The sequence below is a fragment of the Varroa destructor genome, unplaced genomic scaffold (assembly GCF_002443255.2).
Source record: "Varroa destructor unplaced genomic scaffold, Vdes_3.0 BEIS01000006.1, whole genome shotgun sequence".
Classification (NCBI taxonomy): domain Eukaryota; kingdom Metazoa; phylum Arthropoda; class Arachnida; order Mesostigmata; family Varroidae; genus Varroa; species Varroa destructor.
In genome coordinates this window covers 4,065,247-4,091,384 of record NW_019211459.1, presented here as the reverse complement: position 1 = coordinate 4,091,384, position 26,138 = coordinate 4,065,247, and the positions used below count along the sequence as shown (strand labels likewise).

Genomic DNA, 26,138 nt, shown 5'->3' with positions numbered 1-26,138 from the left:
TGTGCGACGAGTAGAGCCACAATATGGTATTCGGGTAAAAAGAACGCGTGCCCCAACCTGTCTTCACCACGTTCGCCGTTAGTTCGTGACGTCTTCACATGGGTCGTATGAGTGCGCGTTCGATCGCGCCCGGGATGCAACGCATGTCTCCTCGTATCATGCGTGGGCAGGCAGTGCCCTCTGGTCCGCGCAAAAAACCTGTGTCCGTTACGACGGGGACAGAGCGCGCATGGTAGCGGGTCTCGAAAAGCGAAATAGGCTACATAAAAACAAACAATGCTCGCAGAGAACAGCCCGAGTCAACCAAATGCTTCTCACCCTCGCTTCTAAGATATGTAGCATTACTCATTAGTATAGAGTGGTACCTTACGTATGATGTAGTGTTTGTTGTTCGCTAAAGGACACTTCGTAATTTGGTCCCTACGTACTAATAAGTGCAAATCGTATAAATTATTCTGGCTTATTTATTTGGCTGTTACAAGTTAGTCATTAGTCCACTGTTGCAGTCTACGTTAGATAATAAGTGAGGGCAGATTTTATTTCCAATGGGCGTAGGTCGATTAAAATGTTTATCATTCCTCTCGAATTATGGGGTTCGAGACGACTGCTTTTACAGGGAAGAGCTGAGGGAAAATTCCCAACCCATATGACACAGGGTTGCGAGATTTGATTTTCATCTCACATATAATACTATCAACAAATAGATAGTATCGTATCGTCCCGGTCCGAGTTCGCTACTCGTTGACAAAGTTAATTTTGATTTTGTAAATGTTACTTTAACGGATATTTACACTATACCCCTATTATATTTGGCATGTTGACAAAACTATAAGCGACAATTCTTTCATAGCATCACGTAGGGCGGTTGTATATTCCAATCACTATCATTTTGCCATGACACCAGCATGGGGCTGTTTGTTCTTCGAATCGTTGCGTTTTTGGCTGCCAAAAGGTCCAAAGTCGATGCGCATAGAAAACCCGTTATACACCCGGTACAATTAGATGAAAGGCACGTGCCTCCCACATTTTCATGCTATACTTATTGTTACTTACAAATACAGAACGTATGCGTTCGGAAGATACAGTAAGAGATGTATGTATATGGTCTATTAGAGTATTAATGCTGAAATGCGTTTTGGCGAAATTTGTCATGTATCTGCCGTAGGCTGTTAGCCAATAGAAAATGTCGAAAAACCACAAAGATGTGCGAGTAACATCGATACTGTCTGAGCTTCGGCCCGATCATTTTAGATTATGTTAAAAGTGCACATGTCTGCCATTGCTTCGTCATTAGAGTTTGGTACCAATTTTCAAGTAACACGTTCACAAGCTACTGCACTATGTGACAAAGTACGGCTTCTGCCTGTTTGTTCAAAGCAGGAGAGGTGGTCTCGCTGGTTTACATTGGACATTGCTTTCGAACTTCGATTCGCCCCGGGGCAAATTTATTCCCCGACTTGCCACATGATTGACTCTGCGTCGGAAAAACGCACCGATGGCAACAAAGTACGGCATCTTTCGGTTCAACGATATCGAACTTCGACGTCAATTTGATTATTATTTGGCCGCGTCACAGCGGTAGGTCACCAAAAACGGCAGCTCATTCGAGTAAACGATAATTAAGCAGAACACCTCTTTATCGCGCTTTCTAACCTAATGTCAAAGAACGCGGCCATAATGTAAATATGTAGCACTTTTTTTCATGCGACAATAGTCCATACAATTAGCGCGTTTTTCGAGCATCTTCACACAGCCAGTAGGAGAAACATCAGACCCATCTCACAGTTACGTCAATCTCTACGTAATCACTTACCGAATGACGACACATTTATGTAGATCAGTAATCTACCGTCTGCGACGACATTATGTGATGCCTCACATGCTGACTGTTGTCCAACTTCGAAATGTTTCTCATAACTAGCTCTCTGAATGTAATGCTTTTCATCATCCTTCCCCCATAAGATTGTACTGCCATCGTTAGCGTGTGCCCTCAATAGCAAGTGCCGTATAAAGATGCCGATGCACTGCACCAACATGAGTTGCGGTAACGGTCCCTGGCAGGAGGCTGTCAACCAAGAAGATCCTAGAAACGTAAGGTCTAACGGTCCGACAAGCAGTCACTGCAGTTTTGTATCTCGCTTGTGCCACACCGACTCGCACGACGACGAACGCGGCAAAAGACATATGCATTTGAATGGGTTTTCCGTTGGCAAAGACGACCCAATGAGTTATCTGTTTAGATCGGGTCGTGCCACCAGTGTGGGTCGGCAAAAAGCAGTTCGTGTGTCAGCACCTCCACCGACGCCGCCATCGTCGTCGTTGGCTATTGTCCGCTAAATGTGGGCAGCACAGCAGCAAGCGATGCCGTCCTTTCCTACAAAATACAATCGCGTCACACTACCTGAACAGATCGTGACTACCAATCGTAGCCGAAGCAACAGTAGGACAATTCCTATAAGCAGATTCGAAATTAGGCTCAGTACCTCCCGAGTACGGATAAGAGGGTATAGGCACTTACCTCGCGGTTTAGTACCGTAGTGCGATATATATTGAACAGGCAGTAATGGTTGTGACTGTGGCCACGACAGCAGGCCATACCGTTAAACATAGTCACGTGCACATTTCTATAAAAACCTAAAAAATTGCTGCTTTTTAGCCTCTTGTAGTTTTCCTAGCTCATGTACAAGCATATAGAAGTCTGAATAGTCCTTGTCCATTACGAGCCGAGTACTGGCTAATGTAGGAATAAGGGTAGAACGAGTATTTGTAATGCAAAAAATCTCAAATTCTAAGATATGTTAGTTTTTTGCAAAAAGGGTTTGCTCAGTCTAGCACATTACCCCCTATATATACATACATATATATGTAAACGAGAAGCTCGATGAATTAGAGTGATAAGGTTTGCGAAAAAATCAAAAGGGATCTGTTTGTTTTTGTAACGTAAGGCCATATTAGTTACATCTGGTAGCGCTCTAAGAATCTATCGAGTCGGCTGACGTTATTGAATTTCTAGTGATGGCGTTGATTGTGATGGACCGGCTAGATGTCCTAGTAAGTCGTAACACCTCAGACTGTGTTGTTTGGCTTCAGAACTGCTAGGGCTAGAGTCTACTAAGTACAATTAAATTTGGCAAATTACCAACGTTATTATCCGCCACAAATGTTTACGCTCTGCATGGCAACATCGGACACTGGGCCCTTTTGCAGAAGAGGTAGGTAATTTGACAGTAACTCACATCTCCCTACTGGCATTGAACTAAGAATCTGTGTGTTTTCTCCTATCTTGTGAGGTATTCGTGTGTTCGGATCGATAACGAGAGCGGCGGGCATTTTCCGGTTGGATCGTATTTTCTGATGACAAGCTGATCAAGTTTGTTTGTCAAAACAGACGTACGTTCATCTGACATTTCTGGTACCCAACAAAAGTAATTTTGCTCTAGAACGTGACTTGTAATGATATGTTGCTTTTCTAATCTGAGTGAAAGTCAACTATTATCTAATCTTCATATTGACAGTCTACGTTGTTGCCAATTTTCGAGCCGCTCCATCTTGTGGGTCATCATAAAAGACTTTATCAGGCATATCCTCGATAGAACTCTACAGGCTCGAATATTTTCTAAAATAACTCTACGTTTTTGATATTATAATATATAGCTGTTTTAAAAAGGGTAGTATAGGCTGGCAATTGATCGCTTAGATAAGCTCCAATGGTTAGTCTTTTTGACCTTACTAGCACTTTGGTTCTGAGCTTAGGAAAACTTTTAGCTTTTTGTTTTTTATTCCGTTCAAAGTGTTTGTTCGAGCGACATTTTAACAAGTTATCAATATAGCTTAACATACGGCTACTATCACAAAAAAAAACTATTTGCTGAGCAAAAAAGGAGTACTACAAAAATGACCCATGAGTAGCTTTGGTCCCGAGCGGAAGCTGTGACCGCGATGAATGGCGGTTATATTAAGTAAATATGGCGATCAAAAACGACACAAAACGACGCAGTCTTAGAAACAAAGCATTAAAGAATTCTCCATATTTAAATGTGTCACCCTGTAGATCTGCTATGCGTTTCAGATTGTCGTCCATTATCATATATACGTTATAAAATGCCTCGCTCTTGAAATAGTTCTTAAATATCCGTATACCTGTCATGCCTACTCTGAGCGTTTTGCGAGGTCCATGACAAGATTTTATATAGAGCAAATTTGGCTATAAACAACGCTGGGAAAACTTTAAGAAACTCGACTATACGTTGGAGATAAATAAGCATTATTGCAACACAATTTAGGTCTTTATGTACACGTATACATGTAATACGCGTTTCTCGCTTTTGCCCTAACTTATACAGATATTATCCTGTAGCTCAGCTGACTTCAATTTCATCAGATTCCTGCAATACGCCGCGTCAGCCGGGAAACTTCACCAAGCTGCTCAAAAAGTCAGTATCCTAACGGCATCTGCAATAATTATTTCTCTGCGCTTCATCTTCTTCACCTACGCGTATACCATTCCCCTATCGCGACACAGTTAGAGTCGTCGTCGCTGCTTATCACCTATGTGATGCAGCAGCTTATATCATATATCATCCACGTCCGCCTTTCGTTCTTCTGCCGTCACCGCGCACATCATTCTCCTTACGCCATCCTGTACTCGACGCCTGACGCTTACCTTTTTCGGCCTCTGCAACGCCTGTACCAACAGCATCACTTGCTGAGTTGGCGTCACCCCTCAGTTACTTATTCTTGTGTACAATTCTCATCTGCATTACTCATGGCGGTCGTTGACAGCACTGGTGTGCATGTAGAGCGAGCTACGTGCGTGTGTGAGATGGCTTCTTTTTAGTTTTTGTGACCTTAATGGCATTTTATTGTACGCTCGAGTACCGCATATTTTTTCTTGCATTTCATATTTTTCGAGAGGCTGACGACGGATCGTGCGGAAGCAAAATTCCTGCCTTTTCAAGCTTTTCGCGTCTTTTTCTGTCACCTAATTTACGCTTGATCTTCTTTCTATTCGCGTAAACGTATACATCGGCGTCGTAGCTTGTTGAGGATCGGAGATCCGAAGACGACCCGTGCGATGACGTGGAAGGCAGCGATCAAAAAGATAGTGATAAACCTGATCGGAAAGACCTCTCTTTGACGCTCAGCCCAGCTATCTTAGAGGCTTGATAAGAGGACTGTACACTTTTTCGTGTTGAACTTGCTTGCTTTGACTTATAGCATATAACGACAGTGTTGTTGCTCCCTGATTAGACGAAGCCTATCTTCTGAATTGGTTATTCGTAAAGAGTGTCCCCTCACTATTGCCACAAAATATCCTTATCTTGGTGCGATCTGACGCAACGTATAGGAGATACCCGTCTCCGTCGCATCTAAGCTTCTCTGTACTACTATAGCTAGTTGATTTGGGAAATAACTTCCAGCCTTCAATACCCCATTATCCTCATGCTCCCAACCCCTCTTTTTCCATCGGTTATTGAAAGCTTCACCTTCGCGGTTGAAGCCGGAAAGGGCACAGGCAAAGACGAAGTCTGTGAGCTACGGCTCGATCTTCTTCGACGCTTTTACCGTTGCCTGGACTTCATTAAATAAGCCAGCAGACGCCATAGCCTTCCTCTATTCAGTGTCTGCCAGGCTGCTGTGGCGTTGCTGCCAGTCATGTTAATCTCCGGGCAAGAAAAGCCACGGAGAGGCCACGGTGAGCCTTACTGTTGCCTGATCAAAGAAGAACTATATTATTTTAAGATGGCGTTCTTTTCTCTCTAACAGGAACGCTATGCGCTGCTATAGCGTCTGCATTGCCTATGAAGCAGAGGTAGCGTACCAGCATTGAGCTAACTGGACAGGGCCACCCACAAACGCCAAAGCAACGAAAGCGGCTGCCACAGTTTGCCAAAAACGTGTAGTCAGTTAGAGCCGCCAACTAAACGCTAGCGGTGCTGCTGCTGGTCGTGCTGTGAGACAGATACAGAACGGCAAAAAGAAGATCGAAGGAAAGTGAGAAATTGGGTGAGTGTGCGTGCGTGAGAGAGACAAGGAGAGCCCAAGCAGAGAGTCGAAAAGCGAGGGAGTGAGATTAAAAAATAAAAAGCGACTTCCCTAGATGGAATATGGCAGTGGCGGCGACGGTGATGATAACGATGACGCTGACAATGTTGCAAATGATGCTGATGATCACTGCGCGGTGAGGGAATTCGGGGTGAGGAAAGAACTCAAACAACACAGGATGGGCAAAGATGTAAATGCCTCCTCAGCACAAGAGGCCAAATCCCGCCAGTGCCGGTGGTGTGGTTCTAATAGCAGTCGTATGGGACTAATACGGAGTAACCCAGTCCTGCCTGAACGTCTGAGCTCGACATTGTGAGTTGTGAGAGAAGGTAGCGCTCGGTGAGCATAGCAAGCGGGATGCTAATGAAGATGCGTGGTGCCAGATAAGTGGCAAGTAACTGCCGACGACCACAGTTGTTGAAACCTAAATTTCTTCCGTATTTGGCCCATTTTTCGTTTGGGTCGCTTGTTTTCGTTGCTGCTCACAGACGTCAGGTCCCTAGCCCACAATAGGGAATCATTTTGCTTTTTTGCGCATACCTGTATTGAGGGTCTGTATATCAGCTGTGCAGCCTGAGAGATCCGTAGGAGTGCGTGACATTTGCCATTTGCAATGTTAAGCTCTACACGCTTAAATTTCATAGCATCTACTTATGAATTATTGAATATAAGTGAAATTTTGTAAGATTATACAAGCCGCTAATCGCTTCCCGCTGTTTCCAAGGGAAACCTTCTATGTAGCATTTGACCAGAACTTGGGCGTGCCTGCTGCAGCATTGGTCTCCACAGTCTATCTTAAAAGGCGGCTGTCTTAAAGTCATCAATGCGTACATTTCCAGTTCCATGATCGTTGGTTCGAATCCAGCTTGTTATTGTGCTAATCCTGTTTTATCAATTTTAGGCTCAACTGCGGTACAGCTGCTGTGAAGATAGCTGATTCTGTTAGGCCCTTTGGAATTTTATGAACGAAAACCTTTTTCGAGAGTCCATAACGGCCTAATTGCACCCGTCGTCGGAGAAAGGAAGATACCTGCGCTACATCCTTACGAGACTCAACGCTGTCTTATTGTATTTACGTAAAACGATATACATGCGGCGTCACTATCAAGTAGGTCGATAAACCGTTAACGAACTAAGCGTGTTCAACATGGATCGCATGCGTCCCCTTGGCGCTATTCATAAAATCCTACTGCGTTAAATAAGGCATGGAACGACAAAGTACACTACTTGTAATTTCAGTAGAAGAAAACGAAAACATTACGTAAATCATCATCCATATTAGATGATGATTTACGTAAAAATCGGACTCAAGTAACGCCATCGTGCCGCATTCGTTTCAACGTGATACTATGCAAACGTACAAAAACGTTTCAAAACAGGATTAGATACATCATCTAAAACAAAATATAAATAAGCAAACAAATAGTAACGCTAACGCATGACGGAAGGAAGCATCTGCCTTCTGCCTTTTTAGAAATCCAGTATATTACTGAATGTTAAGAAACTCCTTCCTTTATTAAAACTAGATTGTTCTTAGGTGTTTTAAGTACAAATTACAACGATAGGAAACGTTGAATTTTCGATTATTTTATTGCCGCTTAACTAGATTGGTGCGCATGTTGGTCTTCAGCTAACTTTTGTTTTAGTTCAGTTTACGCATCCTTTTTTCTAAAATTTGTGTCATACTTCCTCGGTCATCACAGAATGCTAACCTCAGTTTTGATAGCTTTCCAAGTCACTTGTCAAGGCCAACATGTCTTTTACATGTCATCGTGTACAGGACGTGCGAACGGTTCCTGTCATTCTTCCATTGTACAGATGGAAATGTTTCATTTGCAGGAGATATGCATATTTGATATTAGGACACTGCCTCAGTCAAGTGTCGCATGGCTGGGTCAATCATTGAGATTAGAGATGCTGGTCCGTAGGCCAAACCCTAAGCTAACAGCCAGTTTAAATGCACACATCATTAAGAAATGAAAAAAAAAAGCTGCATCATGTTCATTATTTTTTTGTTCTTTGTCCACGAAAAGATAAAACACTAAACTTAATAGGTACAGCCACTCGTGACCATAGTTCCTACTGGTAGTAACTTTCCGTATGAATGCTACTCATTTAGCTGTTGCTTGCATTTAGAACAAGGGCGATCGTGTTTGGTAACTGGTTTAGTATCAAATGGTACACACGACCATCTCATCAAGTTACAGCTGGATGATGTCTTGTCGAGAATGAGTGCTTACCCTGCTGCTGGCAATGCAACCTGTAGGTATGTGTATGTGCAAGGGGGCTTCAGCCTACGCCCTTTTGGCTCGCCACAGATTCTGCCGTCTCTGGGCTAATTGACTTGGTTACCCTATAAAATATGCAATAATATTATCGTAATGTTACGCCGAGCAATAGCGGACGAAGGCAACCACCAAGGATTTAGAATAACGGTTAGTATGCATACGGTCCGGCTTTATACATTGGTAGCTGTTTTAAACGTAATTATAATAATATTTGTGGGTGTAGTGCTAACGAGCGTTGTAGTCTACCTGGGTCTGACCCGCTTCCGCTACCGTCGCCACCAACGCCACATTGTTTTCTTCGTTATTGGTTTGTTGGAGTTGCAACTACTGTTGTTCTCGTCGTATATCTAGGTACTGCATTGCTACAGAAAAAAGGTAGAAACAGTAGCTTAAGGTACTAGTAGATTCGACTACGGCCTGCCTGGGAACTAGTCTGTCTGCTTACCTGCTCACCCTAGGAGAGAAAAGCCACAAACCCCAGCTGGTTCGAGGCTGATCAGGTCGACTCTTCCAAGATCGAGCAAGCTGCTGCTGTGTTTGGCTGACATAGTGCCCCCGGTCGTTACGTCGTCATTCTCTTCATCGAACTCTCACGAATCCCCGAAACGGACAAGCACAGGCCTTCTAGCGACTACGCTCCTACAATCCCAAAGTCGCAAGTTCTCTCCTCCGCAAACTCACTCTTGGGATGAACGGCCTGCGCGTCGCTAAAAAAGGGGGTTGTCCTGCTAGTCAGCCAGACTTCTTTCTACCTATAAGCGTTTGGCCTCTAGCTACTGGCTGCTTATAAGTGGTTTCCATTCGTTGTTGTCGTCGTCATGGTCCATTCTCTATGTCTGCGTCTGAGCCTATCTGCTACTGCCGTTCCACTCTTCCAAAGACGGTGGCAGTGGCAGTGAACTGCAGCAAGGAACCGTTGTAATGCTCTGTCTGACTCCCAGGGGTCGCCAGCTCTCCGCCTTCACCCGCTCCTATGCTTGTCTTTGGGGATCTACTGCCCCTCTGCTGCTACTGCTGTTGTTCCTCTTTCATGTTTCGTCCTTACCATCCTCTTGTGTGGAACGTCCGCGCTTCCTCTGCACTCTGCGCCTACTCTCAGCGCTGGAGGGTGTGCGAACGCTACACAAGTCGTTTTGGCTAGTTACATCAGCAGTCGAGGAGGCAACTTTGAACGAGTGGCTTTTTTCCCGGTTCTCGCACACCAGGCAGGCGGCTTACCGAGCTCAGAAACCAGCCGGCCAGCTAGGGCCAGCAGACAGCATCCTTACGAGTGAGAAGGTCCCTCGATTTTTAAAGAACGTACTGCTTCACTATTTCTTCTACTACTGCTGCCGCCGCCGTTGCTGAGCTGAGCGAACGAAATAACGGCGGCAGCTACTGCTTAGTTGCCCTTTCTTCAAAAGGCGATGTGTACGCGACAGAGAGGAAGGGCACATGTGTAAAGCGCGGAATGTGCGGACCCACAGAGTGGTGATAGCTACTACGAAGCACGGCGGGTCGGTTCGTCTTGCCCAACCACGTCGACGTCGTTGCACTAGCGGTTGCCAGTGGTAAACGCTGGGAATAAATGCTCTCGGGCAACGTTGGGCTGACGGCCGCAGTGGCAACAGCGGGAGTCGGTTTCAGGGTCGGGTTGAGCGTTTGGCTGGGCTGATGGTGGGGGCCAGCGCCGAAGGGATGCTGCAAGAGGAGGGAGAAAATTTAACATGTGGACGGAGGACAACGATGGTTGCACGGAGGACGGGCGGTGCGCAGAGGCATACCCTGTCCTTAGGGGGTTTCTCTCAACGCAAAGGGGCATCTTGGTCTGGCCACATCTCCATTTTCGCTCGCTCCCCTCTCTCTTGGCTCCTCACATCCCCTGGGGTCGTACACCGCCGCCATCGCCGTTGATCGGTCACCAGGTGGCGCTGCGTTGTTCGTCTTGGAATGACGACCAACGCAGGACAGATGCAATGGTAGCAGCGCCTTTTCCTCGGAGTCCAAGCTAACTTATAATAGAAGAATGGAGGCATAGATTGAGGCCGTGGTCCTGTAGCTGTGGTGATGATGACGATGCCGCTGGCAGCGGCGGTAGTGACACTCGCTAGTTTGGTCGTTTATGCCGGATAGCGGTGGCTAGGGATATAGCAGGGGTGGCCCTGCTGCCTCGTTTGAAGGAGAATAGCCCCAACGACCGACGCCCCGTTTGCTTGCCCGTAGCCCTACTGGCGGTCCTGCCGGTGTACAATGTGAGTAGTGGTACGCCGGAGTTGAGCGCAAGCAGGATCCGAGGATTCGGAGATATCCTCGTTCGTATGTATTGTGTGCGCATGTGTTGGTATCATGCAGCCCAGGGGCAAGGAAAGGGCTGAAAGGGGTAATGGGAGCTGCAACGTTAGGGCGAGAAGATAGGGTTGGGGCTATCGCGGTGCACAAAGGATTCCGATGAGTGGAGCACGAGGCGGTACTGACAGTGACTGGGACAGCGGGTAGTAGAGGCAGCAGCAGCCGGCTGGACGAACGAACGGACGGCTGTGCAAGCAGTTGGCGATCAAGCCTGCGCTTCGTCTTTTGGGAATGCTGTGATGGTCAAGTCTTCTCCTTGTCGACGGTTCGCTTCTATCCCAACGTCTATATGGCTGTTCTCTCCCGTGTGCAAACTGAGCCGCCCCGACTAAACTAGCTCGTCTCTAAGTGTCCGTCTTCATCGTCGTTTTCCTTTTGTCTGCTCTTTCTTTTCCTCTTTGACGTCTTTTCTTTTCTGTTTTCGTCCTCTACTTGGGCTTCCTCTTTCTTACCGACGTTCTCCTACCTATTTTCATGATGCATTCAGTAGTCTTCGGGGGTGTGTTTGGCCAGCTTCCGTGCGCCCTAACGTTTGCACTAGTCGATACTTATCCGTCAGCTAGATGGTTGTTGTCAGCTTACTCCGAATCAGCAGCTTCGACTGCTACCTTGCGATACTGACGAAGGCTGGATCATTGTTTCAGTCCTTTTGCTCAATGCTTAAATAGCATTCCTGGGCTTGTCGCGTCTCTGAGATTGTCTCATTTAATCGTCTTCATCAGAGTAGACAACACAGTCCAACGTTAAGGCAACCGCAATCACTGTAGCTCTGACCAGGTTTGAATAGGCACGGATACATACGGATGCACGAAGTAATTCAATTGGTTTGGTTAAAAATATTTTGCAGCACCTTTACAGCAGGAGTTCACTGCTCAATAGCTATAAATTCATACTGTTCCTGAGCCGTGTTCGGTTCTCCAGGTCTCCTTAATCCCATTAAATGAGCAACTTGAAAGATAGAGAAGTTCGCTTGGGATTTCGGGACATGACAGCATTACCGGTAATGCAGTGTCCTTTGGTCAGGACTCAGTTTACTCGTTTACTGTATACCTTATATATTGCACTGTCTTTGTACGTTATGAAGATTAAAGCATTCATTGTGGGGTTTAGTAAACGCCTTGGTTTTTTGTTGCCCACTGACCAAGTTAGGCCTGGTAAAGTCTTCCGCCAGCGAAGAAATAGAACATCGCGATAAACAGTGTGTCCCAACCTGAAACTACATTTTCCGGTGTCCTTCAACCAGTGCTGACATTATGTACTAAAGAATGGTCTCAGAGCTTTAACTCGCACCCCTTTTACTGTTAAACACGTGTTATTTTACCCGTGTAGAAAGCAAAGGCTAAAAAATATGTTATACGGGGTTAACTATAAGTGGCGGCTCGCTGTTTTCCAATAGCTTTTCCGCAACATAGTGTAAACAGAGTTTCGTCATGCAACGCATATTGAGTACAGTCGTTCATGCGGTACAATTTACACAGAGACATGCATTTCATGATATATCAGACGATGTCAATGGCTGCGTTGGTGTTTTTAAACGGTAAAGCTAGCCTCGGTTTACGAGGAACCAAATGAACGTTATGTTCTATAAAAAAAAAAAAAAACGTATTTTTCTAGTCCGCTACACCCACCATGCAAATCCTTCCAGAAGAGAAATTTAAAGACCCACAAAAAATCAGCCTAATTTATGCACTGTAAAGGGGCGTTTTGGGTCGGACAAGCCCACGGACCTAGGTGAGGAGCATAGATAGGCCGATAGTTAATTCAATTGAGAAATTTTTATCGAATTCTAAAATTTTATGTACATCATTAAATAAATCATGACCTGATTGGTACGCTATAGCTTATCAACGGATATTCTGGTACATGTACAGAATAGTGTTATAGCATAATTTCGTGACTATACTCATGGTATTAGGGCAATAGTCGACACAACAGGGTACGAAGCCACATTAAAAATCACATTTTCATCCTTGCCTTCCTATTGTAATATAAAGTATTTCTTTTCCAACGCTTATGATACTGGATTGATTGGGCCTTGTCTAAATACCATTTACACTGGTTATAGTAACCTGCTTAAACACATCACCAAACCTATTTTCATACACGAAAAGACGATAAATACACTGAATGTTCGCTGTTCTTCATCGTATGAAGGTACTGCCCATTTGAAAAGGATCATTGTTCTCCTTTTTTAGGCTCAGTCAGGCTAGGGAATAATCGAACCCAAGAAGACTGTCTCCTTTAAAGGCTCAAGTGAAAGACAGACTTCGCCCCCTTATCTCTTTGGTCTTTTACACCGAAATTTGCTGCTCCAGTGTGAGAGAGTCTTCTAGCCCAGACTCCATTCCGTTTAAATCATCCTCAACCGTCTTTTCGAGCATCGCCACATTAAATCACTTTCCAGTGCAAGTTCGCTGACAGGACACTTACTTAATACATAGTCGTATTCGTCTATTTTGTGCTTCTTTTTTTTTTTTTTCGAAAGGGGGGTGCACTTCGTATTCTTTCAACGTTTAAAAATATATCTTTTATTTTCGTTCACTACTAGAATGTAGGCGTGAATCTAGTTTCAGTTTTGTTAAAAGGCAAAAGACTCCGTATAGTACTTGATGCAAGTTTTCATAAAAATAAGTTTCAAATATGTCTTGTGCACATTGAAAATAGAGTTTTTCAGTGCATCAGAGTTTAGACGATAATTCATCTCTGCAACGACAGAATGTTTCCTTAAGAAGAATCTATTTGTTCGTCTACGAAATTTTTTCAGGTATTTTCATTGTTTAAAGCTGGATTTTGTTGAAATCTATTCGAGTTCACTCCAGAGCTCTGCATAAAGCTGTAAAATTGAGAGAGAATTGTATCAAAATATACGAAATCGTGTAAATTCTCGGTTCGACGAAAACAGAATGAAAGTCTTCACTGTTGAAGAACAAATATATTTGTCAAAAAATCAACACAAATATTATTAATAACTTAAAATAGTGGTTGTTATTTTTAAGGTGATGAGCGTATGTGATTAATGCACCTCTTTTGAACTGTAAATGACCTTAGACATTCATGGCGCGATCAGCCTATCTGAACTTTCACAGCCTAAATAAAAGCTTTTTCTACTCGCCAAGTCACCACAGGCCCGTTAGAAAGAAAGAAACGTAGTGTACTTCTCTATGTGTCAGTGTGTATCAAGGAAAGGCAAGACAGCAACTGCCTCCGAGCGCCTGCTGCGCGTGCCCCGATATGTGTGTATCCTGTCAGGATTTACAACAGGTCCTGATGACTTCCTTCCTGAGTGGGCGTAACGCCACGTCATATCACCTCATAACTCCGTGCTGCGGTTCACAAGTGGTCCCCCATGGATCCCAATGTACTATTATGTATAGTGAAGTAGCCGCGATTCTCGTCCGGCCGCCGATATCTGCACATCGAGCCACCGTACGAGCTGAACCCGCGGACATATGCTGCAATAGACGTGCGGCTTGCTGGCGGCTGCTAGCAAGAGTGATCTGAATGCCTTTCTGTGAGCCTATCAACGAAACGCGGGACATAATGTCTACGTGGTGCCCAAGTTCTTCCCACCCACACAGAGTGTACAACACTCTAAGTGGCTAGCACCACGAACATAATAGCGTATACTTTGAATGAACCTTTGCAGCCACACACACACGCAGACACAGATATAGATATGTATATGCATACACCCAGTCGCAAGGGGTAGCTTATATATAGGTAGGCTGCCCCTTGTGACTGGGTAGGGTTTTTAATCTTGTGTAACCATTTTGCTTCATGAGAACAGTAACAATTTGCTTTAAGTTGTTATAATAAAAGTCATAGTAACAGAAAATACTGTTATTTTGATTGTTGCTGTTGCCGTCTGCTGGTGTGGTCGACCGACGTAGATGTCGTCACGGTTGTTCGGAGCGTTGAAGCGCTCGTATAGGGTGTACTGTATCTGTAAGCAGGTTGGCCGATGACGGGAGTCGAGAGTGCCCCTCAAGGGAAGATAACTTCCGGAGTCGGAGGGTTTAGGCGCGTGCTTCTATGGGTTCCTTGCAATGGTCGACCGACGGATATAGCGAAGAGCCAGGGTCGGCGGAAGCAACGATGATTCGGTGCTGAGTTTTTCCCTGTAAGGCTCTCTTCTTACGGCCTACGTTTGGCTACCTTAGTTTGGCAGAGACTAGTGGTAGGTCTCATTTAAGTACGACGTTTTCATAAGCTTAGGATCATCGCGATCCGACGGAGCTGCACACAGGGTCTGCCTCTCATTACCCGTCGCCATCCGGCATACGCCTACCGAACAAAGCCCGCAGCCTCGAAAATCTTCCTCTGAATAGGAAACGGAAAGCAGGTGGCCGGATCACAATGGGTCGCTGCCCCACTAGGATAATAGCCCAGAAGCCTCACCCCGAACACAGGCGGGAAAGGATAGCGGCTACAGGAATAAATGTCAGCTAGTGTCACCTAGAGGAGTGTCAAAACAAGCCGGCTAATAAGTACTGCCACTATCGTCACCACAACAACAACAACGCTGGCCATCGAGCAATGTCGACTAGCGACAGTTGTCGCTGGCAGCAAGGAAGAACCGGGAATCTTCCGCCTGCTTCGTTTCAGCTAGCGTTCAGTAGCTTCGTTCCCAGCGGCTGTGGCACACTGGTGAAAAACGTAACCATCCCAGAGGCAAACCCTGGCCACTGCGGACCACTGATCTGGGCCATCGCTGCTACAGCAGTGGCAGCAGCGACACAGGGGAAAATATTGTGGGCTGCACGTTTGAGCCCGTTCGGGTCTGTCCTGCCCAGTCGTGGGTTCTCCTGTCATTGGGCGGCTAGCCAGTCAGCTGGCTGGGCAGGCAAATGCGACGCTTGTTGCACGTATCTGATGGTGTGTGAGTGACTGTTTGGTTTATAATTCTCAATATTGGTGGCGGCACCAGGAATACCGGCTAGACAGCTAGTCGATTATAACCGCTATATATTGTAACTATACAGTGCATGTACCATGCAATATAAGATAGATAACAATAAATTAAATTGATGACATTATGCACCGTCGGTGACGGCACAAGTGGCAATCAACGGTGAACGGCAGGTGGCAAGTGGTTGATCCCTGTACATACTTTAGTCGCGTTTATCGATATTGATATGGCGCTGATCTACGTCTTCCAGTTGTGAAAGCCAACAATATATTGCAGCGGCTTCCGGCAAATAAGTAGAAAGACGGTATCGACAATCGAGGTAGCTTTTGTTGTCACTGATATTCTCTATTTATGTGCTACATAAACAAACAGATATGTCATGCTAGAGTGTTTGTTAACAGGCCATTTATAAACAACGTCTCTTACAAATTACAGCTACGGGTCCCACAAACACGATGTACCAAAGGTTAGTCCATTCTGACATTCATAGACTGTGCAAAGCAATTCTTAACATAAATGTATATGCCTTAACCCAGTAATGCTCTTTCTGTAAATAGAATCAGCAATCTCATGCCATTGTTTTGATGTGTTTATATACAAAAATATATATTTTTTTATTTCACACTCTGTACCGGCGCTGTCCTGCGCCACTACCGCTGCTACCTTTTATCAGTCACTTACGTTCAACGACGAATGAGTTACGAGCGTAACTACAGAGTCGAAGTCTCCTGCCTATGAAGCAAGTGACCTCAGCCATCTTAAATATAAAGGCCGAAACACACCGTGAATTTTACCAACTACTGTCCTGACATCAGAGTCGACTAGGCCAATATGATTATGTCCAAGGTGGATACCCATTTAACACTATCAAGAAAATTCGGAGTTATATTCCCGTACGTGAGACGCGCACTTATTTGAAAAATGGTTATGGACCATGGATACGCTTGACAGGTAAACACCTATTATGTACTCTAGGTTACAGGTTCACAACCTAGTGATGACTAGACAAGAGTAATCGGGAAGAACACGTAACGCGTCGGTTTGAGGCTGAGCAACAGTTCTCAATTAAAATATTTATTCATTTGGCTGATTCTTTTTTTGCTATAACCGGTGACGATTTGACCTCGTAAATGTATCTTTCGGATTGTTACCCCATATTTTATGTTTTACCATGTGTGGACGGAAGATTGATTTTATTGAAATGGAACATCAAAATCGAATCCAGTGGGTTACGGTGGGTTAGGAAAAACTTACGTTGTTTAGAAATTGTAAAAAGAATATTTGCTTTCCGTAAACAACGTCTGGATCCGATGCCATGGGAATAAGTGACACATTCGATCGTACGCATCTGCTTATATGGAAAGCGATCAAATAGTGTGGAACAATTGCAATTATGCTCACTTAATTGTCGCTAGTTACTATGATAATAAGCCAAGTTACTATGACTATTTTCGCGTAAGTTACACGTACACGATTTGGCGAGTTTCATCGACAGCTAAATGGATGCTTCGTCTTGGGGGTATTTTGCGTTCAGTTCTTTTCTGTTCTGCCTGTGAGTCACTCGTTTATGGCGGGGGTGGAGCTGTTCAAGGTGGCTTCAGGGGGCGTGGAGCGACAACCATCACCTGTCGTCGTGAGGCATATTTCTACTACATTTCCCATAGGTAGATGCGATGGCAGAGGAGGTGAACGTGTCGAGCAGGCCAGCCGTCGGCTCGAGAGAGCGGGGAAGCAGCGTCCTTCTCACAAATTTCGACCGTAAGGGGAAATGCAATTGGTTGTAGTCGAAGTGAGCGCCAGCCAAATCGTGTACTTCCGGACCGATGCTCCACGAAGACTGCTAGCGGCCGGCTGAGTGTTGCGACTGCAGCTCCCTACAGGCTTCAGCTTGTCCCAACAGGCCGAATCTGTTTAGTCGCTCAGGTCGTTCGGAGGCACAGAGGTAATCGTAATAGCAACAGTAATAGTAGTAGTAGTAGTAGTAGTAGTAGTAAAAATGCACTTGGGAAGGAAACAATTTCACTGGATAGCGACGAATTGGCAGGCGAGAAAACGAATGCTGAATGCCGGTGGGTAAACTCAATCGCTGCTACTTCGTTCGCAAGCGTTAATCTATCTAACTCCCGACTGAACGGACTGCAACGGAGACTGAACTACGTGTTGTTATTTCAACCATAGGGTTATTGTTTTCGGCAACGTAGATCGATTATTGTGAGCTGAATTATGTCATCATGCTTATTATAAATGATAATAATAATAATAATAAGGCAAAGCACATTATGAAATCAGTATAGGGCAAATATGTACGTATTGAAATCACACTTTTATTACCATTTCAGTTTACATTGTGAAAGTGATACTATAACGGCTAGAAAACAAAACGTACAACATTCGGTCTCATCTTATAGTCGAGACTGTATAGTACTGAAGTCATACTCAAATATTAAATGTCTTATGCTTGTTTTTATTAACAAGGTCTTGCTAAGCATAATTTAGGCAAGACCTTGTTTGTCGTACAAACATTATAAACACAATCAAATAATGGATCGCGTGAAGCTTTTAACACAGTCCCATAGGCCGTACTGCAGCTGGATCGATTTGTGTCCGGCCCTGCAATCTACGCATAAGGCTCGCATCTCACTTGCCGTAGTCTTCATCTGTCCGCAGACTAATTCCTGCCTTTGCGTTTTTAAGAACACCAATAGTCGAAATAGTCACAGTGACAAACAACATTGTTGCGACTGAGCACGGAACCCGAACAAAAGGGTCAATTTCAGAGCGCAACCTTAGAGAGAGCCCATAACCCACATTCCCCGCTGAAGTGATATAGTTTCACCTCCAAATTAGCAGCCATACATAGTAAGTCAAACAGCTAGTGTACGGCTTTTCAAAGTAATCCTTGCCAAGGAGATGGAAGGAAACGCAGGCCAGTGGGTTTCTCCACAGAACGCTGCTACAGCCGCAGAGTCTTGGGCAAGCCAATGGGGGCCTATCCAGCCAAATTCGGGCTCGATGGCAGGTTACTTCAACCGCGTGCCCAGAGAACCGCTGGGGACTCCCTCCCCCCGTTATCTGAAGTGGCGTTGGCGGCCGACCCGACAAAACGGGCGACACACGCGTCTCTTCAAGTCCTGAGGCGATCAGCAACAGCAAACTTGTTTCGAATAGGTCTCTATATATAGACAGTGTATAGTGAGTACAATATAGCGGGGGGGCGGATAGTCTTCCTGCTGTTGTTGTTACAGGTATGATACGAGTGAGTGAGTGAGTGAGTGAGCGAGCGAACGCCGGGACGGCGGTCGGGCAAAGACCACTTCCTCTTGGACAGAGCTTGAATAGTTTTGTTGTCTGCGTAGCTTTGTTGCTCCCATGTGCTTTGCCATAAAAAGGTGGCCGTACTATCGGCGGCGACGTGGGTGATAACGCGAAAAAACAGCGAAGGCCGAAATCGTAAAGGGGACTGAAGCGCTTCTAAGAGACATACGTTTTAAATATTTCGGATTAATAAGGTGTTTATAAAAATGTGGGAAAAATCATTTGTCCGGCTTCGCAATAATCCTAAAGTAACCGAACAAAAGTAGGTGAAGTCAGTGATCATGTAGCTATCGTGAACATCCAGCCAGCGATTTGATCAGAGGTGTGGGCTTAAATAACAAACAATTTAGAAGCTACTTGGCCGAGATAATCGCTAAGTAGCAATAGCAGACGTCTGCTTGCAGTAATGTAAGCTCACATCATCGTCCTGTATTATACGCAGGATTTGTTCACTCACAACCAATGGAGCTGGATAGTCAATCGACCTCGCGGCTAGAAAGAGACTACTGATGTTAGCCAACTCGTCACTTTCCAAACGATTCGGTTTCTGCGAATTCCTATTCTACACAGCTGGGCTGGTCGTTAACTGACCCAGCGACCCCAAGGTTCATGTTCTGCAGGTTAGTCATATGGAAACTCCAGCAAGTGCTTTCTAATAAGTGGTCGCGTCAAAAAAGGCAAAGTCGTCAAAAAACTCAGCATCACACGTTTTTCTGCATTTGTGACTCGGAACAATCAATGGGCGATATATTTTGCCAATAAAAGTGGACCTTTTCAAATAAGCTATCATCTTTTGACGCTCTCATATATATATATATATATATATATATATATATATATATATATATATATACGCGTAGACGTTTCTGTATTAAGTGAAAAAGCCTAGTGGTTTACGGCATTCTTAATTAACATACGTTTGCTGCTTCGAAACACTTCCGTCCACTTACATATAGACATTATTGGAAACTTCTAAAATGTCTGTACCCGATCGAGTATACAAGATCACCACAGCTTGTATAAAGTGTCCGTTCACAAAAGCCGTGATCGAAACTCGAAGGTGTACGCGATACATTGAATCCACATAGGTGCGTTTACATTCAATACAAATGGCGAACGAATGATACGTTAGCCTGTAAGCTAGAGGTACCATATATATTATACCAAGTCTTTATCCAGTCTTTGCGTACGGGCCTTGCATTGTATTTATGATCGTTTAAAGTTATCTGTACCTATGTGTCATGCATGAATTAAGCAATAAAATGAATTTATCCAGCTCTACCTACTTTTCCGATTTGTCTATTGATTCTGTCTGTTTTGCACCAGCATTTAGGACAAAACGGTTTCTTTTCAATGAAGTTTCAACTTTGTCAGCAGACAGCTGATTCATTGCGCACGTATGTCGCATAACGCGACCGTTATGTGACTTAGCTGACTGTAAAATGCAGCTTCTGACCTAGGCCTATAGACCATTGTAGATCAAGTCGTACAGAGTACATACTTTATTGCTTATTTATTTATTACTTACCACTGAAAACTGCCTGTTCTGGTTCCTCGTTTTGCTTTAGCTTGATGCCCTGGCCACTGCTGCCCCTCTTAGTGGCTAGCTTTATTTCAATTCGAGCAAACGACCATTTAGTATAACTATATGGAGAGATAACAAAGGCATTATTTTGATTGTGTCGCCACTGCTGCTGCAGCCATAGAAACTTCATTGCAGCTAGAAGGAGGACAAGGATGAGATAAAGGAGAAAAGGAAAAGGGCAGCCTGGCAGGGCTGGAAACATCGGCGCAGAGCCACAAACAGCATAGTATTGGTACCTGTGGGAAACGACGCTCAGCGCAAAGGAACGACAAGTCTGTTCGAAATCGCCTTGGGAGCCGCGCTTCCCTGTTAAAGTTAGCAGCTGACGGCCTTTGGAGTATAAAGGGAGGGACTACAACGTTTCTGACGAACAGAAGATGTATAAGGCCTAGACCGTAGGCTGCATAGTCGTCCGGAACATTTTCGAACTCCATCCACAGCCGCGGTCGACCTCACAGCTATCACCGAAAAAAGACGTTACACCGCCACTGGCCGATAGGGACAGGCGGCATACTTTTGTCCTCTGCTTTTTTTTGCCAGTGTCTGTCTAAAGGTCTATCATATTGGCACTTGCCACGTTGGTTGGCCAGCTGGCCGATCAAGCAGCATTGCTAGTCGTATTTAACTCGCTATGCGAAACATTAATTATAATCGGTTAGAAAAGAGAGGAGCAGCCTTGAACAGAAAGGGGAATACTCTGAATCAGCTTTACGTCTCAAGGCCTCGCATTCCCTTTGAAATAATGTAGGCGCAAGGTGCACATATATAGTCTAAAGGCCGGGATAAAAGAAGTGATGGCATTTGAGCCTAAAGAAGGTCATCATTTCGTAGCATACAGGGAACGTGTGCATGTATACATCTATCTGAGCAATAGTTTTCAAGCTTAATTGGTTGTTTATCACAGCTAACCGTATTTATTTAATCGTATAGTGCATTTGAAGCTTAACGTAGCTAAATGCTTTGGAATTAACCTAATTGATGATCGCTCCTAAGTAGGTCCTTCTGCTTTCCTTCTTGGCCGATGCTCACGGTCGTCCATCGGTGAAGATCCTTGTTTGTTTTAAAATGGCTTTCAGAGTGTTTCGTTATGAATTATAATAATAATAATAATTATTATTATTGTTATAATAATTATAAAGTGCTATTCAGGGGATGCAGAATAAAATAACTTTGATAAAGGTGGCTGTAGAAAATTATTCTTGTGTGTAATCTTGTAGAATTAAAAAAAAACTTACGTTACATGTGCAAATACCTTCACCTAGGATCATTCGAGTACTTAGGCAACAAGCCAGATTTAGACAGGTGCAGTAAAAAATCTATTGCGCTAGACGATACGAGAAAGTCTCGTGGGAAATATAGACAAAAAATAATACGAACTCGACCATGCTGGCCTTAGCTAATATATAGCGAATTAACACTGACAGTTTGCCGCTAAGTTACTAAGTAAACAGCTAAGTTGGCCGACGAGTCAAATGCGATCCCATTCAAAGGATTTTTAAGGATCGTCCCTGGGGCAATCCAAATAAAGGTATGAGAAGATCTACCCTTTTGCCTTAACTAAAAGGAAATATAACATGGGCCGTAGTTAATTTTATTCAAAAAAGGAGCCGTTATTTGAGGCCTTTGGTTGAGGAACATTTAGCAGATATGTTGTTCTCAACGGGGTCCTAGATTTATCTAACTAATCAAAATGATTATTTTCGGTAGCCAGTTTCCCTAATTCTGAATTGGTTGATTGGTGCTGATAATCAAGAGAGAATCTTTGTTGCCATTTTGCCACTGCAACTTCACTGTTATACCACTGGCAAAACTACGTTCGTCATACGGTTAATTTGCATTTCGGGTTTTCCACACGTTCTCGAATAAATTAGTTGTCTTGTCTGTCGTTTCTATCCATAGTGGCAATTGTATTCATCCGGTTATTATTCTGCACGGGTTTTCTTTGCGCGTGCATTCCCTCTGAATGTCGACGTGGCCTTGTTTTTGTGTGTGCCGCTATGTCCGTATCGTCCGAGCATTGTCCTTCTCAGTCGCATGGACGGATGCGCTTTCCTTAGCTCAATTGTTTTTGTACCATATTGTTATGTCGATAGCAGACGACCGCGCGAGGCGAACATTCTGCAACAACAAGCGTCCCCTCTCAACGAATAGGAAAAAAAGAATAGCATCTTCTATTTGAAGCAGGCCAAGATGGTAATACTCCAAGAGCCGGATGCTTACCTACTCATCGACTCTTGATGCTACATTGTGCTATAGATAGGAGCCGAGAACAATGATGACTATGTGACAGACAGCAGACACTCAACTGCAAGCAATATGACCGAGCGGCAGACAGCACCAAAACAGATCTGGAAAGCGAGCCAAATCATAGCAATATGAGAACATGATTTTGGTGCAGCGGTAACAGCACCGGCGGTAGTAACAGTAATAGTATTTCTCATAGTTCCGCTGTTGTTTTTCCTAAAGTTGAAGTTTCTCCAAATTTTGACGAAGGCGAAGAACAGTCAAGGCAACGCTGGCTTCGGTGGTCGACGCGAATTTACCGGCGATTCATTTACGAAATCGGCGATTTACGAAAGGCAAGCATGATACAGAGTTGAAGCATGTCCTTGTCTGCGACCTTTTCCGCTGTTATTTCTGCTACTTTCTATGCAGACACTTTTGAAGGTGCTACTGTTGAAACGAGGTTTGATTGCACGTTCCTCCTCCGTTCCACCTCTTTTGACAGTTCTGTTTTTTTTTTCTCTTCTAACGTCTATCACTGTCGAATTAGTTTGTCAGCAACTCAAAGAACCCGTCGTAGCCACGGTCGAAGCATCTCTGTACTCCCCTATATCTCCCACCGCGCATCAAGCGCAGACAAGAGAAACCCTGCCGATGGAAAAAGCGGTGGCTACCTTTACGCGTGGATCCGCTTCATGCGCTCGCAAAGTGATGACAATTCAGGAAGAATAGCTTGAGATGATTTATAAGAAGCAACACAGCAAATCAAGTCCAAAAGCCTTACGAGCATATTTAACCTTCCCGATATAACCGTTTGACCTCTCGGAAGACAATGTCTGCCATTACGGTACATTGCTACTCGAGGTTTTCCACGTAACAGACTTGATGGCTTTAATTTTTAAGATAATCTTGTATTGTCCTCAGACAGCTAAATGTAAGGATTCAACTGGTAGAATAATGGAAATATTCGATGGATGATTGAGTGATGGCAAAGGTAGCTACAAACTAGCTAGTGCTTCTTCTTTTTTAATTATAAATGTTTGATACAAGTTCACAACATGGAACTAATAAGTGGTGCTCATTCTCTGGAATCATGCAATAGCATTTATGGGAAAAGATCGTTTATGCATGGTGTTATTGTTATAAATTTTCTTAATATAACGCTAGAGAGTGTATATATGTATATATACTCTTTAGCGTTAGCTGATTGTACTCTGGGTAATATTAAACAACTTTTCGACTATAAACAGTTATCTCTTCTCCATCCAGATAAGTGATTTTATCAATAATCTTGAACCGAATCAATATTTATAACATTGGTATTTACATACGACCCTTATGGCAAATTTATTCAGGATTTTCTCAGAAGCTCCCTGTTCTCTTGTTTAGAGCTGGGTTCGACACTAGCGCCGCGTAGATCATTATTGATTTGACGTATTATACGAAACGATTGATACCTAATCAGAATCGTATATCGAAAAAGTCCGTCAAATTTAGCTGGCAAGTCGCGTGGGGCATACTGACCGCCATAACTGACATTTTGAATATTTTCGAAAAAATAGTCATAATGATGAGATATGTAATTGCATTTTCGGACTTGAGATTTTGCGGCACTTCCTTTACTTGTGAATTTCTACGTTTGAACTATAAAGCGGCGCACTAAAAACAACAGATCATCTTTCGATCCACTTCTAAATATCTAGCAAAGCTTGCTGCTAAACTTTTGTTGTAAACTCTTTACAGATCCGTATACTTTTATATGATCAGCACATACTTTCAAAGATATTGACAGTGGCAATGTGTACGCTATGCGTATCAAGGACCCTGGCATAGTACGCTGAAAATATACAGACATTAGATTGACCCTCTGGGAATAATGAGTATTTATATGAACTTCAAAGGCTCTACTGCTGAGAAAGAATTCAAACTACTATAATGTTTCCTAATCCAAAGCGCGGAAGAAGGGCGAGAAGCTCCGAGTGCGTTATACAGTTGAAGCCGAAACGGGCGCCGAGACATATAGCTTTGGAACACTGAGATTTTTTGCCCCGGGTCGCTTGGTCGATTTGAGTATCCAATAGCTGGAATGCTCTTGGATGAATTCTGCCGGGAAAAACTCGATTAAAATATTCTCTTTTGACATTTCTTCAATTTTGTGCATAAATTAGATGTGGTGGCTGGCTACTTCCAACCGAAGACTCCATAAACGATTCTAGCAAGCTAAATATCGCCAAAGTGTCGGAGATCCTGATGAACGAAAGCGAGCAAGCCATTTAAGTCCGATAGCCAAGGTCGACAGCTCCATGATAATGAGCTATCTGTGACTGCTTGAAAAGGGACAGCTTACAGCTCAAATTAATGCCGCGTTTTTGTTTCCTACCGTGTGTGCACAACAATCTATAGCTTTGCGATCGTGTAATCGATTAATTCTGTAGCGAACAGCGCGCAGGTTGCACCAAACACCATTTCATTGACGCTATTATGACGAGTGAGTATCAGCACTGTGACCTGGGTTATAAGGGAAAAGTCCCAGATTGATTTCTCAGAGTCCGGTCAGAGTTTATTCCTGCTCTGCCCCTTCTCCATGTGTCGTATTACTGTAGCAATGTGGTACGTTAGACTATCCGTCAAGTTAATGGTATTCATCGTTATAGCCGCAGTTGTTGCCGTTGTTGTTCTTGTCAATGATAGGCGACTTCGACGTGTGTGCCTTAGCTTCATGAGACCAGACATAGAAAGGCTGTGCCGAGTTGGTCTACTGAGACTGGCCGATGGACCAAAAGAACGCCTGCTGCCGAACGCAGCTGCGGTAAATACGCAGAAGGATGACAAGACGGACGCGAACCGAACCTTACGGAGGCTGCTGGCACGAACTCTAAGGCTCACAGTAGCATGTCTCCTATGGAGGGCTTATAACGGCAATGGGAACGAAGCGGCAGCGGGAGCTCTGCTACGTGACCCGCACTTCAACGTGGTCACACGCTCGTTAACGCCCGCGTGCGCACGCCTTCCTTGTCCTCGTGTCCCTGCTGCTAGCACGGCCGACTCCCGATTCTTCGTACAAGGAACGCGTGGGAGAATGCGAGAGGCAGAGCGGGAGCCCGACTGCGTTCGTAGTACAGAGCTCTGCAGCTCTCTGAGGCTCTAAAAGGGGCTATACTGGGACGGCGGACGGCGCTACCTCCAACACTGCTTTTACTACTGCTACAACCACCATGGACAGAGAATCAGGGGCGTTCTCGGCTGTTCGCAACAACGGCCGACCACTTCTTTCTCCTCCTCGTACACAAAGACACGCACATACCTTCACTTTATCTGTCGCTGTCTAGCCCCAACTCTGTCCGTCGTCTTTATACGACAGAGTAAGCGAATGCGGGGCCTTGCCTCGTACGGTAAGCGAAAACAGGCAGCAACGATTGAACGAAGGGCAGGCAGGGACGAAACA

General features: G+C 44.4%; 2 protein-coding genes across 23 annotated transcripts in view; one reads left to right on the top strand and one right to left on the bottom strand.

Annotated features, from left to right (window-relative positions):
• Nucleotides 1-26,138, bottom strand: part of mmd (disintegrin and metalloproteinase domain-containing protein mind-meld) — a 131,896-nt gene that overhangs the window by 72,302 nt on the left and 33,456 nt on the right. The window contains exons 1-2 of one of the 9 annotated variants that reach the window (XM_086993587.1): nucleotides 8,779-9,589; nucleotides 8,286-8,398 (exon numbers count right to left, since the gene is read on the bottom strand). The exons of 4 other annotated variants lie outside the window; for them this stretch is intronic. Coding sequence is in view for 4 of the 5 variants with exons in the window: in XM_086993581.1 (XP_086849707.1) it covers nucleotides 1,814-2,036 (223 nt within the window). In the remaining variant the exon portion in view is untranslated. Of the gene's footprint in view, nucleotides 1-1,813; nucleotides 2,306-8,285; nucleotides 8,399-8,778; nucleotides 9,590-26,138 lie in introns of those variants that run through there. 4 more of the 9 variants (XM_086993581.1, XM_086993578.1, XM_086993579.1 and 1 more) reach the window with 4 other exon arrangements.
• LOC147754762 (uncharacterized) overlaps nucleotides 6,067-26,138 on the top strand; it is a 64,133-nt gene continuing 44,061 nt past the window's right edge. For 6 of the 14 annotated variants that reach the window (XM_086993599.1, XM_086993598.1, XM_086993596.1 and 3 more), the window contains exons 1-2: nucleotides 6,068-6,357; nucleotides 6,947-7,153. In XM_086993599.1, coding sequence (XP_086849725.1) covers nucleotides 6,101-6,357; nucleotides 6,947-7,010 — 321 coding nt within the window. In that variant the 5' untranslated portion in view covers nucleotides 6,068-6,100 and the 3' untranslated portion in view covers nucleotides 7,011-7,153. Of the gene's footprint in view, nucleotides 6,436-6,946; nucleotides 7,154-16,005; nucleotides 16,037-26,138 lie in introns of all 14 variants that reach the window. The other 8 variants (XM_086993603.1, XR_015330609.1, XR_015330606.1 and 5 more) reach the window with 8 other exon arrangements.